This window comes from Colias croceus, chromosome 4 (assembly GCF_905220415.1).
Source record: "Colias croceus chromosome 4, ilColCroc2.1".
In the NCBI taxonomy this organism is placed as follows: domain Eukaryota; kingdom Metazoa; phylum Arthropoda; class Insecta; order Lepidoptera; family Pieridae; genus Colias; species Colias croceus.
This window is the reverse complement of record NC_059540.1, coordinates 1,707,418-1,721,726: the sequence shown is the minus strand read 5'-3', so window position 1 is coordinate 1,721,726 and position 14,309 is coordinate 1,707,418. Positions and strand designations below refer to the sequence as shown.

At 36.8% G+C, this 14,309-nt stretch overlaps 1 protein-coding gene across 15 annotated transcripts in view; it reads left to right on the top strand.

Annotated features, from left to right (window-relative positions):
* LOC123691045 (rho guanine nucleotide exchange factor 15) overlaps positions 1–14,309 on the top strand; it is a 134,558-nt gene that overhangs the window by 115,034 nt on the left and 5,215 nt on the right. For all 15 annotated transcript variants that reach the window (XM_045635232.1, XM_045635233.1, XM_045635234.1 and 12 more), the window contains 7 exons: positions 1,764–1,923; positions 2,175–2,357; positions 2,496–2,700; positions 3,284–3,452; positions 4,575–4,714; positions 5,965–6,114; positions 6,954–7,089. In XM_045635232.1, coding sequence (XP_045491188.1) covers positions 1,764–1,923; positions 2,175–2,357; positions 2,496–2,700; positions 3,284–3,452; positions 4,575–4,714; positions 5,965–6,114; positions 6,954–7,089 — 1,143 coding nt within the window. The remainder of the gene's footprint in view (positions 1–1,763; positions 1,924–2,174; positions 2,358–2,495; positions 2,701–3,283; positions 3,453–4,574; positions 4,715–5,964; positions 6,115–6,953; positions 7,090–14,309) is intronic.

Here is a 14,309-nt window from a genome sequence, read left to right as displayed (position 1 = left end):
AAAAAATAACAATACAGATCAATTTGTTTTGGATGTTTCTTCGATTTAAATTTTTCCATTTACAAATACATAAGATGACTTACGCTAAAATTCCGGTACGATAGATTTGCTATCATCATTTTCTTGTTACAAAAAATTATAGGTACTAAAATTATACCTAGTATTGCTCCGTGACAAACACACTACGCACGTGGTGATTAACCGCAGAGTATCTTCTGCTGACTCATCACTCTCCCTTACAATGCTTGTGAATAAGATTTACTCACTTACAAAGAAAACGTAATAATAAGCTAAATATATTACTTTAAAAAAACTGAAGTGGGTAAACTATTATATTTTAATGTAAAATATATTATCTCTATAAAATATTATCGTAACAGATAGTCACAAACTAAGCATTGAATTCGAAAAAATAAGAAAAAGTTTAATCAATGTGCCGTCTTTTCGATCATTATATGAATGAAACTAAAAATTCATTAATTAACAAAAGGATATTGCAATGATCCTTATTTCTTAGTTCTGAGATGGAACTCATGCTTACTCACGCAAAACATCTTCCCACTATGTCAATAATTGTCATCACGGTCAAATATCAATATTGGGTTTTTGTATAAACTTACGTGCAAACCATAACATAACCTTGTGGTTTATATTGTAATAGATCTCCAAAACTATGTCAAGTTCACGCTCAAAGATTAACCATTCAACTAAGCTATGTCGAAAGCGCGTTTGCAATCAAATTATATAACAATTAAGGCTTCATTCATTCGTTAACTAAATCAACCGAAATAGCATAATTGAGTGTAAACAAAGTTTGAACGATCAGAGCTATTTCATGTATGTACTCGTATGGATAAGAGGCGGCCCGGGCGCCTACACGTAAACAATTCAATCTTAGTTATCCGCGCTAATTGATTTGCTAATTATGCGTAATTGCACCGACCTTGCCTCACGACCTTTGTGTTTTTTTGTTCGACCGTTTATAGATAATAGCCCATGTATGAAGGACTTCCGATACTTTCTCACGGTCCCGATGAGGTGTCGTCGGCAATTTGCGTTCCGGTTTTTCCTATAGTTTTTATAGCAATAATAACTTGGTTATGCAGAATATGGTAAACTAGGTTTCCGCCCGCGGCTTCGCCCGCGCTGTCAAAGAAAAACCCGCATACCTATTTTCCGTTCCCGTGGAATTTCCGGGATTGCTTCATTTTCCCGGGATAAAAAGTAGCCTATGTCCTTTCTCGGGTATCAAAATATCTTCATACCAAATTTCATGTAAATTGGTTCAGTAGTTTAGGCGTGATTGAGTAACAGACAGACAGACAGAGTTACTTTCGCATTTATAATATTAGTATGGATAGTATGGATTGTGTCATTAACAAATAGGTAAAGGACTACTAGTATTTGTGTATAAGCCACAAGTCACATCTACGCATTACGAAAACCTTTTAGAAAATTTCAGCAATGTGGCCATTATTGTAAGACTGAATAATGTATGTGACCAAATTTCTGTAAACACATTACAATGTTCCTTTTCTTTGGTTCCTCTACCCATTTTTCTTCTTACGTCATATTTAAAAACAATACCAAATAATGTGCCGAGCACACATGTCTGAAATGAAACTTCTTTGACAAGACTCAAAGATACCAAAATCGTCACCTTACTCTATGACGTGACGGTATTGACACGTCCTTGAATTTTTACTCTAAAGAAGTTTCACTTCAAAAATGTGCTCTATTCACACTGCTTGGTCACCGTACAGTCCGCGTGCCGCGAGGGCGACTCGGACTCGGACGCGTACGAGGCGGGCGGCTCCACGTGCAGTGCGTCGCGGCCCTCCGCCATGGCACTAGTGGCGCCGCGCGGGCCCGCGCGCACGCTGTGGTGCGAGGTGCCCGAGGTGCTCAACTCCGCTGTGTTGAGTGAGTATTTATTTAGCTCTTCAATATACATATAGGATTTATTTATAATTGTATCTACACAAAAATACAGTTAAGTTTATTGGGCGGCCTTATAACTTAACAGTGATCTCTTCCAGGCAACTGGTGCTAAAAAAACCGGTGGGTCAAAATCAATTTTGTACACCTCAGGAAGTTCACGACAAATTTTAATTTGAAATAGCTTTAATCATTTCCGTGATAGAAAGTAGGTATTCATAATAATATCACTTCAGGTTCACTCGCCCCCGCCCAGAAGAAGCTCCAAGAAGCGAAGTTTGAGTTGCTCACATCCGAGGCATCGTACCTTAATTCCCTCAACGTACTAGAAGCACATTTCATTTCGCACCCCGCATTCAGAGAACCGGGCGTGCTGTCCAAGGAGGACTGGGAAACTTTGTTCGGAACTATAATACCTGGTGAGTGTGATTAGTTAGCAGTATTTATGAGACAAAAGTTAGTAAATCTTCTTTCCAGGAGAAGCTATTTAAGTTCAAATACACCCAAAAAAAGATATCAAATTCTTAAATTAACTCAACTTAAACATTTTTTTCCAGTGCGCAAATGTTCCCAAATGCTGCTTGCCGACATGGAGCGGTGTTGGCAGGACAACATCCTTCTAGCCGGCATATGTGACATCGTGCGTGCGCATGCTGAGCAGCGTTTCCACGCATATGTGAAGTACTGCGAGCAGCAGGCGCTCATGGTGCGAGCGCTGCAGCGGCTGCGCGAGCGGCCCGCCTTCGCCGCGGCGCTGCGCAGGTGAGCGGCTGGGAGATAAAATTACCAAGGAATTGGACAGAAAAACTGCCAAGGGGGATGCGCAAATGCATTTCCCAACGTTAAAAAAAAAAGGGAGATAAAATTATCTTCCTGAATCTTCCGTTAACAGCGTAACATTTAGAAAGATGTTGAAAAAGATTACTTCAAATACGACGCGGACGGTTTGTTTTATTCTTGCAATAGTTGCAACCGACTTAACCCTCTAATTTAACTTCAATTGCACAATTTATGACATGTCACAACTATTACCAAACTCCACTTGCCCCCAAAAGCACACACAATATAAAGGTAAAACTAATAACTGCGTTAAAAACAACCGACTTCAAATTTGCACTTGCAACATTTACAAATACAGATAAAAATGTTCATAAAATAAAAACTACTGGGCTATCTGAATAAAAATTTTACGGGACCAATTCGACACCATCCCGGATCGACCAAAAAAAGAATCACGTAAACAGAAACCTCGGAGTAATCGGTGTACATACATAAAAAAAAAACGGCCGAATTGATAACCTCCTTTTTTGAAGTCGGTTAATAAATGTCCCATCTGGTATGCCAGGCTGGAGAGTCACGCGGCGTGTCAGAGCCTGTCGCTGCACTCGTTCCTGATGCTGCCGATGCAGCGCGTGACGCGGCTGCCGCTGCTGCTGGACGCCGTGCTGCGGAACTTGGCGCCGCAAGACAAGGAGTACGAGGGCTGCATGCACGCGCTCGCTACGCTTAACGATGTGAGCAACTTATGTGTGAATTTTAAAGTCATTATTTTGCATTGAGATAATAGTACTAACGTATAGAGGAGACACCACGAACAAAATCTGTGCGCCATTTTTTGCTTTAACTAAACTTTAAAAATTATTATCTAGTTAGGTACTTACCGATGAAAGTTATTCCTTTGCACTTTTCCGTATTATTTGTATTATTTGTGCAATATCGTAACACACACGAAGGCATATTTGATGCGTTTCACTTTAAAACAAATAAAAAATGAGCGTGCAGTTACGCCATATGACGTATGTTGAGCGGAATATAAGTGATGTTGGCTGTGTCGTCTCCATAATATGCATATCTCAATGTTATTTTGTCAAGTTTTGTCTTATTTGACCGATATTGCTTCCAATTACCGCTATTTATTGTCAATTATACAAAGAACCTTAATTTAAAACGGTTTTATTTTGAATTCGATTTACGATTACGATTCCTGTTCCTGTTCCAATGTGACGCAAGTGCGCGAAGATATTTGCTCCTAACCTTACTACACGTGGCCGATTACTATTTTTGAAGTGTATCTTCTTAAAGCGTTTTCAGAGTAAAACTTCAAGGTCATAATGTAGTAAAGCGCCGAATTTGGTGATTTTGAATTTTGCCAAAGAAGTTTTACTTTTGTCACGCGCTCGGCACACACGCTCTTTTTTTTTACACGCTTTATATTAGCTTCACCTGTATGTTTGTATGTTTGTAACCGACTTCTTTGGGCGCGATTTTGACCCACTTTAAACGGCCAGATTTCGTTCAAACTTTGTAGATTTATTGAGGACCGATGACAATACACTAATTTGATAAAATTTTCTATTTTTTAGTTCGGTTTTCTATAAAAAGCGTGTTTTTTAGTTTTTTTTAACTATTATTATTTCAATGTATATTTTTATATCTACATCACTTCATACCACTTAAAGTTTATAAAACCACGTCCAGTGTTACAACCCACCATGTATCTTTAAAAGCTGTGTTACAGTTTAGTAATATGGTGGTTGTAATCAGCTTTTATGTATAAAAATAGCCTTCCGATCCTCCCTATCCCGAACCGATCTTCCCTATTTTACATATTTTAATAATCTAAACTCCATCCACAGTTCGTATCCCAATGCAACGAAGGCGCACGCAGCACAGAACGACTGGAAGAGATGTGGCGACTCAGTTCCGTCATACACTTCCCGCCCTCACTGCGAGCGGCACCCGACCTGTCGCCCGCTTGTTCCAGGCGTGATCGCAAGTGTGTATAAGCCTTTAGTTCTGTTTGGCTCAAACGAGCGAATTGTAATGTAGGTATTAGGTATAGGTGAGTACTTATACCTATATCTTCTTAATATATATAAATCTCGTGTCACAATGTTTGTCCTCAATGGACTCCTAAACCACTTAACCGATTATAATAAAATTCGCACACCATGTGTAGTTCGATCCAACTTGAGAGATAGGATAGTTTAAATCTCAAATTGTTGAGAAAGTGGGCGAAGCCGCGGGCGGTAAGCTAGTACCTATATATAAATGAATTTAGGTCACACGTGTCTTTAAAAACTATAAAGAATATCATATTTAATTATTTTAATTGTTACTGGAATATCATTTTATTTCTCCTTAATTAGTAACTAGAGACTAGCAATCCGATAGATATTTGTAATCGGATAGATATTTAGTTTAAGTACCTATTTACATTTTAATATAAAAAGGGGTAATTTCTCTAATAAAAGTCAGTGTATAACCAACCATCAATCGCTTTATTTCTCTCCACGCACACCACACATCACAGAATGCTCATTCTAACCCCACTATGACAAATTGTTTTAGTGAACAGGCGTAGAGCATTCTTTCGTTGTTCTTATTGCGTTCGAAAAGATTCTTTGAAATGTTCTAATACTGAACAACACTGAATACGAGTTTTCATTTACACTAAAATATCACGAAAGAATGCGCTTGCTCTAGTTCCATGTTCGTTTGATGTAATTGCACCGTAATAAAACTTTCCGATAGGGAAAATTCAATTCTGAATTTATTTAGAAACTATGTACAATTATGAAATTCTTAATTCATCATCATCATCATCATCAGCCCATATATGTTCCCACTGCTGAGACACGGGCCTCCTATGAGGGTACAGGCCATAATCCACCACGCTGGCCAAGTGCGTGTTGGCGGATGACACATATCGTCGAACTTTTTAATTCTTCGACATGTCGGTTTCCTCACGATGTTTTCCTTCACCGTTCGAGCAGTGGTGATGTTACAACATGCGCAGATAAATTGAAAAATCAATTTATTTCCTGCGCGCTCGCCTGGTCTCGAACCACGGACTTATCGATTCGAAGTCTAAGGTCTCACCACTGAGCCACCACTGCTCAATTATATTAATTTATTAATGTTTTTATCCTCAATACCTGTACCTCAATGTACAACATTGAGATCAGCTAATAAGAAGTACTAAAAGCTCATTTCATAAGTAAAATTTATTTTGTCTTTTTACAGGCCAGTCCGTTGGCTAGTTCGTTCCGGCGAAATGACGCACCTCGTGTGGAAGACGGACGAACTGAAGCTCACGTTTGGCAAGAAGTTCCAGAAAGTTCCACTACATCTCTTCCTGTTTAACGATCACCTTGTTATCACCAAGAAAAAGAGGTAAACTATGTTTTTGTCGTTTTAAAATTGAACTTAATTTATTTATATTAGTTTCTTTAAGAAGAAGAACAGTAAGACAATAAACCTATTTGAAAAGTTTGACAAAATTCATCTATCAAACATTACCTACTTTTAAATAAGCATTCAGTGGAATAAAAAATTTAAAATTATCTATTCTATTTTCATAAAATAATTTCCTATTTCTCTTCTCAATCTCTTGACTTACCTACTTTAATTTCTCCCGCATTCCGCATCAAAAATTGTCACCGCCTGGTTGAATTTAATTAAGTATTTTCTTGTGTTTGACTTCTCTCGAGTAACTATTATACATTTAGAAATTAAAGATTTTAACGGATTTTAAAAGAGATTTATTCATTGTATCGTGGTCACGGGGAGACTGTATATTCGGTCTCCCGTTTGTATAATAAATAATAATATAATGAATAAATCGCATTTGAAATACTTTAAAATCATTAACATCTGAATGAATTTAATTTTTAATCTATACATATAATAAATCTGTAGAAGGGTCAATTCTGTACATTGAAAATATTGAAAAAATAAATAGCAGGGGGTGTTACTGGATCGATACCAAGCCCAAATATGTGATTAAAATTTTTTTTGTCTGTCTGTCTGTCTGTCTGTATGTTCAGGCATCACGTGAAAACTAACGGTTCGATTTCGATGAAACTTGGTATAATTATACCTTATTATCCCGGGCATAAAATAGGATACTTTTTATCCCGGAAAAATACGTAGGAAAAAAAATCTTAATTTTTCCGCGCGGACGGAGTCGCGGGCGGAAGCTAGTCTATACTAAAAAAAATCCACTCCCTCAGTGAGGACTACTACGTAGCAGTGGATCACTGCCCGCGCTCGCTGGTGGACGTGTGCTCGAGCGACGCGGCCGCCAGCGCCAAGCACGCGCTGCTGCTCACGCTGCTCGAGAACCACGAGGGACGGACTGTTGAGATGGTGAGGATATGTTTATGTTATTTAATGTTTTTACAGAGCTGAAAATGGCAAAAACGTGCACTCGGAGACTGCCGCGGTAAAGCTATTGTATGCTATGCCTTCAAGCCACACCTCCGCCCGTCGGAGTGGGGAGCGTGAGGTTTTTCGTTACGCAATTTCAGGATTAGGTCCCCGCGTTCAAGGCCCGCGATAGAAGCTATGCAATAGCTTAAAATAGTAAAACGTTATAGAGACCACAATGGGAAGGAAAACGAAAAGCTAAAAATGGTAAAATAAAAAAGGTATAAAAATTTGTAAAAAAATATTTCACGTTTTATGAAATAGTAAAAAAAGTTTAAGTTTTTAAGATATTATCGCGTATTTCAATACTATTTTGAAAACATTTCTCGCATTAAAAAAGTAAAGGTCTTATAATTGAATGAATTGAATAAATTAAAACTGTTTGTAAAGGGGCCATCCATTAATCACGTGATGTTTTTTTTGTATTTTTTGACCCCCCCTCCCCCTTGGTGATACGTGGTGAGGTTTAAGACTACCCCTCCCCCCTCCCCCCTATATCATGTGTATTTTTTCGTACCTGCAAAGAATCAATTTTTTATTTATAAAAGAATACTGGTATAAATATCATCTAATTTTATTATAGTAAATTAAAGACTACTATAATAAACGTTCAGAGGTAGACAGAAAGATTGCAGTTTGTTTTTGAATGACATAAAAATAATGAAAGATATATGCGAAAAAGTTGTACGCGTTTGACTAAAAATAAATACATGTTTAGTGTTGCTGTGTGTAGGGAGATGAAATTAAAGATAGCGGCCAATTAAATTTTATATTTCTTCTAAATTACACTATATCTTCTATCTATATATATAAAAATCAATGCCACTTTTCGTTGTAATTCCATAACTCAAGAACGGGCTCACCTATCCAAACCAAATGCTTAGGATTTGGTCGGCATATTTAGTAGATGGTTTATGTGAAGTTTGCACAAAATCGGTCGAGCGGTTCCTCATTTGTCACATTTTTTGTAATAAATGAATTCAATAGAAACTTTTTTCACAGAAACTTTTTTGAAGTTTTGTTGACAGGAATTTGTTATATTCCGAAGTGCCTCAGTACTATACATGGAATGTGTCTTCAAAAAAATTTCAAAGACGTAAACAAGGAACAGCAGTCGATGGGCATTCAGGCATTTTCAAAACAGATGCAATTGGGAGAATGTATACAGTACATCCAAACAATGCTGAGTGTTTTTATTTGCGATTGCTATTAGTTAACGTCAATGGCCCAAAATCATTTCAAGAATTAAGAACAGTCGACGGTCATTTGTGTCAAACATATCGTGAAGCATGTCAACTCTTGCATTTGTTGGAGGATGATGCACATTGGGATTCAACACTTAATGATGCATCTACGTCAGCTCATCCACAACAAATACGAATGCTATTTGCCATTATATTATCGACATGTATGCCATCAAATCCACTTGAATTATGGAACAAATATAAAAATTATATGGCAGAAGATATTTTAATTCGTATGCGTCATCATGCAAGAAATCCTGATTTGTTGATTACCTTGGAAATGTGCAACGAAGCTTTGATAATAATTGAAGATATATGTCTAACGATTGCAAATAAAGCATTAGTACAATTGGGTATGACCGCACCAAATCGTCCCATGCATGATTTGTTTGATCGTGAATTGCAACGTGAGCAGGAATTCAACTGTAATGATTTGCGTTTATTTGTACAATCGAATATAACCAAATTAAATATTCAGCAAAAACATGTATATGATACAATCATGCAAGCCGTTTCCAATAATGCAGGTGGATTATATTTTTTGGATGCACCTGGTGGCACAGGTAAAACGTTCGTTATATCATTGATTTTAGCGACTATTCGATCAGATCAGAAAATTGCACTAGCACTTGCATCTTCGGGAATTGCTGCTACATTATTAGAAGGTGGTCGGACCGCACACTCTGCATTAAAATTGCCATTGAATGTACAGGTGATTGAAACTCCAACTTGCAATATATCGAGAAATTCTGCTATGGCAAAAGTTCTGCGATTAACGTCAATTATTTTATGGGATGAGTGTACAATGGCGAATAAAAAATCACTAGAAGCATTCAATCGAACAATGCAAGATTTACGTGGTAATCAACAGCTTTTTGGTGGTGCTTTGATATTACTTTCAGGGGATTTTCGTCAAACATTGCCTGTCATTCCTCGATCAACTCCTGCTGATGAAATAAATGCCTGCTTGAAGTCATCAGTTCTTTGGAGATATCTACAAAAATTGACACTAAACATTAATATGCGTGTTCACCTACAAAATGATCCAGCTGCCCATGAGTTCTCAAAACAATTGTTAGAAATTGGTGACGGCAAAATACAAATCGACAGAACCAACGGATTGATCGCTGTACCGAACAATTTTTGTACAATTGCGCAATCGATAGATGAATTGATTGAATGTGTTTTTCCGAATATTGTTCAGAATTACAGAAATCATGATTGGTTGACAGAACGCGCCATTTTAGCACCGAAAAACATTCATGTCAATGCAATTAATTTTCAAATTCAAGCGAAACTGCCAGGCGTAGTCACGAAATATAAATCAATTGACAGTGTTATGAATCAAGATGAGGCAATGAATTATCCAATTGAATTTTTAAATTCATTGGAGCCGGCTGGTATGCCACCGCATTGCTTGAATCTGAAAGTTGGTTCTTCGATTATATTATTGCGAAATATTAATCCACCAAAACTGTGTAACGGAACCAGATTGGCAGTGAAAAAGTTATTGCCAAATTTGATTGAAGCTACGATCTTAACTGGTAAATCAAAAGGAGAAGTTGATTTGATACCGCGTATACCTATGATTCCAACTGATATGCCTTTTGAGTTCAAACGTTTACAATATCCTGTGCGTTTATCATTCGCGATGTCCATCAACAAGGCCCAAGGTCAAACACTTCACGTTTGTGGTGTGAATTTGGAGGAACATTGTTTTTCACATGGCCAGTTATATGTTGCCTGTTCCAGAGTCGGTACCCCCAGCCGTTTGTTTATTTATGCTCAAAATGGAAAAACAAAAAATATTGTTTATCCAAATGTTTTGGATTAAGTGTGTTGTAAATAGCTAGCAATTGATTTCGATTTTAAATAAAATATTTTTTTGATTAAATAAATGAATTTGATGTTCCGATTTGTTTATTTTATTTCACTTTATACGTAGCGAAGCACGTACCGGGCCGCTAGTCTATTTATATTCACTAACTACAAAACGTGGGTCGGTGGCGCGAGCTATGGGACAACTGAGGGGCGACGCTATGTGACTGTGCGACGCGGCCGAAAATCCTGCGTCAGCACAGCACCTACAATATTCCCCCTTTTCAAAAAAAAAAATGTGGAACATTTTTAAACAAAATCACATTAAATTATCTTTATTAAGATTACTAACTCGCAACAACGAACCCTAAAGGTGAGTATCGACTTCGCGCTCCAAGAGATCGAACATTGGCGCGCGCTCCAGCCGCGTGAAATGGATACCAGTTTGGAACGCGCGCCAAAATGTTCGTTGGAGCGGTCGAACGCGGAGCGGTCCGTTCCGTCGGGTGTCGGTTTTTTACCGCGCATCAATCGTGGCGCGCGCGCCAATGGAGACGGGTTTGTCGTATTTTTTGTGTTTGTTGCGCTCCGAGTAATAATTATGGATAACCAAAGTGAAGTGAAGTTTTTTATTGTGTCTTCTATCACTTCGAACTGCATATCTCTTATAAGTGTCACTCCATACTGCATTCTTTTTCGGTACAGCTCTTTTATCCACCAACGCACTTTTCGTTTCTGTTTTTTCTTTCTTATTATGCTGTGTATAATTACAAAAGCTGCTGCTGCTTGTACACGACTAGCTTCCATGATGAACGGTCAAACACTGGAACGGTTGCCACGCGCGCCAGGCGCGCTTAGTTGATATACTTCAATTATTTGGAACGCGCTCCGCGGAACGCACTCTCGGCGCGGTCATTCATGGCGCGCGCGCCAGGAGCGCGAAGTCGATACCCAGCTTAACAATTCTGCTGACAGACAAAAAATAACAATGTGAAACATAATACAAGATTAGTTCAGGAGTCGGTGAAACATTTTTATAAACACACGAACATTTATTTTAAAAAAGATACTTAACATAATATAAAAATTACTAGTCTGCAGCCATGGTGTTTGATATAACGTTATGATGTCCTCTCTTGGCATCATTGCGGCCGTTTGCCAACAATACAATCTAATAAAGTCCTACGATCGAACAACATAACATTACATACACACAAACATTATAATGTAAAGTAACATTATTAATAAAAAAATACGCAATGTATAATATTAAGGTATCATGTACCTAGTACATTAACATGCAAATAAAATCATTCACAATTAATACGAAAATATAATTAAAATTGTTCCCGTCTCTTACACTATGACGATAGATACAATAACAATGCAATATATGAAACGTCATGACATTAAAATTTTAATAACACACAAAGAAATATAACTTACACGTTTGTTAATACACAACTTTATTTAATTCTCGTGTTCTTTCCACCTTGATTTCAGGAACAGATAAGCTAGTAGTACTCATAACTTCTTTTTTAAACCAATTACTAGCAACTTTAATACACTGTTGTTTCAAAACACAACAAACAAAAATAGTTAATATAACTGCAATGAAAATTATTATGATTCCAAATATATTAATTTTATTTTCCAGCTTTGAAACATTGGAAATACTTTCGTTAATGACAACACTTTCCTTGGTTTGATTTAATCCCATAGTAAAATTGTAAAATATTGTATATAGAAAAATAATTGTATAAAATGTATATATTATTTAGTTGTATATAGTTTGAAAATAAAAATGTTGAATAAAATATTTCAATATAACCATTCTTTAAATTCAAAGAATTACGTGACCTAAAACAACAACATACAATTTGCAACTTTGCATGGTTGCAATAACAATGGCTATGTACATGATTAAAACATAAATTTACTTGGCGTTTTTCGTATTCGCCCTGATCGTGTAACATAATTTTTACAGCTGGATTTGTCTGTCTCAAACGTTACCTTTTTAATTACCTTTTTTGTATGTAGCGAATCATTAATTTTACTATCACTCATATTAACAGATTTACCTGTGAACTTAGTCACAATATTATTATCATCAGGTAAAACGTATGCAGGTTTTAACCTATCTATTGAAACGTTAAGTTGTCTGTCCATTAATTGAATTTTAAAAGTTTTATCCTTTCTACTAATGACACGATATGGCCCATCATACGGCGGTTGTAATGGTTTTCGTACGGTGTCATTTCTTAAAAATACATATTCGCAATCAATTAAATCTTTATGAATGAACATTTTACACGGTAATTTATTAATTCTAGGTACCGGTTTCATACTGTGTATAATCGACCTCAATTTATCAACATAACTATGTTCGTCACATGGTCTTATATTACTTGTGTCATAAAAATCACCAGGCAGCCTTATATTACTGCCATAAATCATTTGAGCTGCAGTTACGCCTGTGTCTAATTTAACAGTTGTGCGTAACCCTAACAATACTGTTGCTAGTTCATCAACCCATGAATTACAATTTAAACGAGCCATAAGCGCTGCTTTTAAAGATCTATGCCAACGCTCTACCGCACCGTTGCTCTGTGGATGATATGGGGTGGTCCGCAACTTTTGTATTCCCATTAATAACATAAGCTGCTTAAATAAATTACTTTCGAATTGTCGACCTTGGTCACTTGTAAGCCTAAGGGGACAACCGAACCTACAAATCCAACCCTCATACAACACCTTTGCCACAGTCTCCGCAGTAATTTCTTTTAAAGGAAAAGCCTCGGGCCACTTGGTGTACCTATCTATGATTGTTAGACAATATCTAAACCCTTCTGATGAAATTGGCAATGGCCCTACAAGATCAATATGTATATGTTCAAAACGGCTCGAGCCTTGAAAACTTCCTAAATCGGATACAGTATGTTTTGAGACTTTAGCTCTTTGGCACTTAATACATGTTTTAGACCAAATTCCTATATCCTTATTCATTTCTGGCCAAAAATATCTATCTGTTACTAATTTTTTTGTAGCTCTAATACCCGGGTGACTTAAATTATGCACAGCATCAAAAGCTAAACGTCGAAATTGTTTAGGTAAATATGGTCGAATTCTATCTGTGGATGTTTCACAATAAATTTGTTTATTACAATCGAACATTGCAACACGTTTAAGTGTAAATTGACTGTTTACGTTTGACCGGTGTCGCATTTCTGCAAGTTGTTCATCCGTTTCCTGCGCTCGGGTGAGTTCTGCGAAATCTAACACGGTGGGACATGTTATTGTTTCAATTCTCGATAACGTGTCAGCGACTATATTTTCCCTACCTGTTACATGACGAATATCTGTACAAAACTCACTAATAAACATAATTTGCCTAGTTCTTCGAGCAGTTTCCCTATTTGTACCTATTTTACTAAATGCAAAACAAAGCGGTTTATGATCTGTATAAACTATTAATTCGCGCCCTTCAACCATGTTGCGAAAATGAATAATTGATAAATATATCGCTAACAATTCTCTATCGTAGGTACTATAATATTTTCGCTGAGCTTCCGTAAGTTTACGTGAAAAATATCCTAAAGGTTGCCAAATATTGTTAATTTTTTGTTGTAAAACTGCACCTATACACGTATCTGAAGCGTCAGTCATAAGAGACAATGGAGAATCTAAGGAAGGATATGTCAACAAAACTGCATTTTTCAAATCGATCTTACATTGTTCAAAATTTTGCTCTGCTAACTTATTCCAATTAATTTTACTTTTGTCTTTCCGTTTCGCACTACCAAGATATTTATTTAACTCTGACTGATGTTCAGCCGAGTGAGGAATATGAGATCTATAAAAATTTAACATGCCTAAAAATCTTCTAAGTTCTTCTATAGTACTAGGCTTAGGAAAATCTAAAATTGCTTTAACCTTGTCTTCGAGCGGCTTAATGCCCTCGGTAGAAACTTCATAACCTAAAAACTCTAATTTTTGCTGACCAAAACTACATTTTGAAAAATTGATAGTTATACCGAATTGATTAAAACGATCAAAAACTTGCTCTAAATGTTCTCTATGCTGACTTTCTGATTCTGA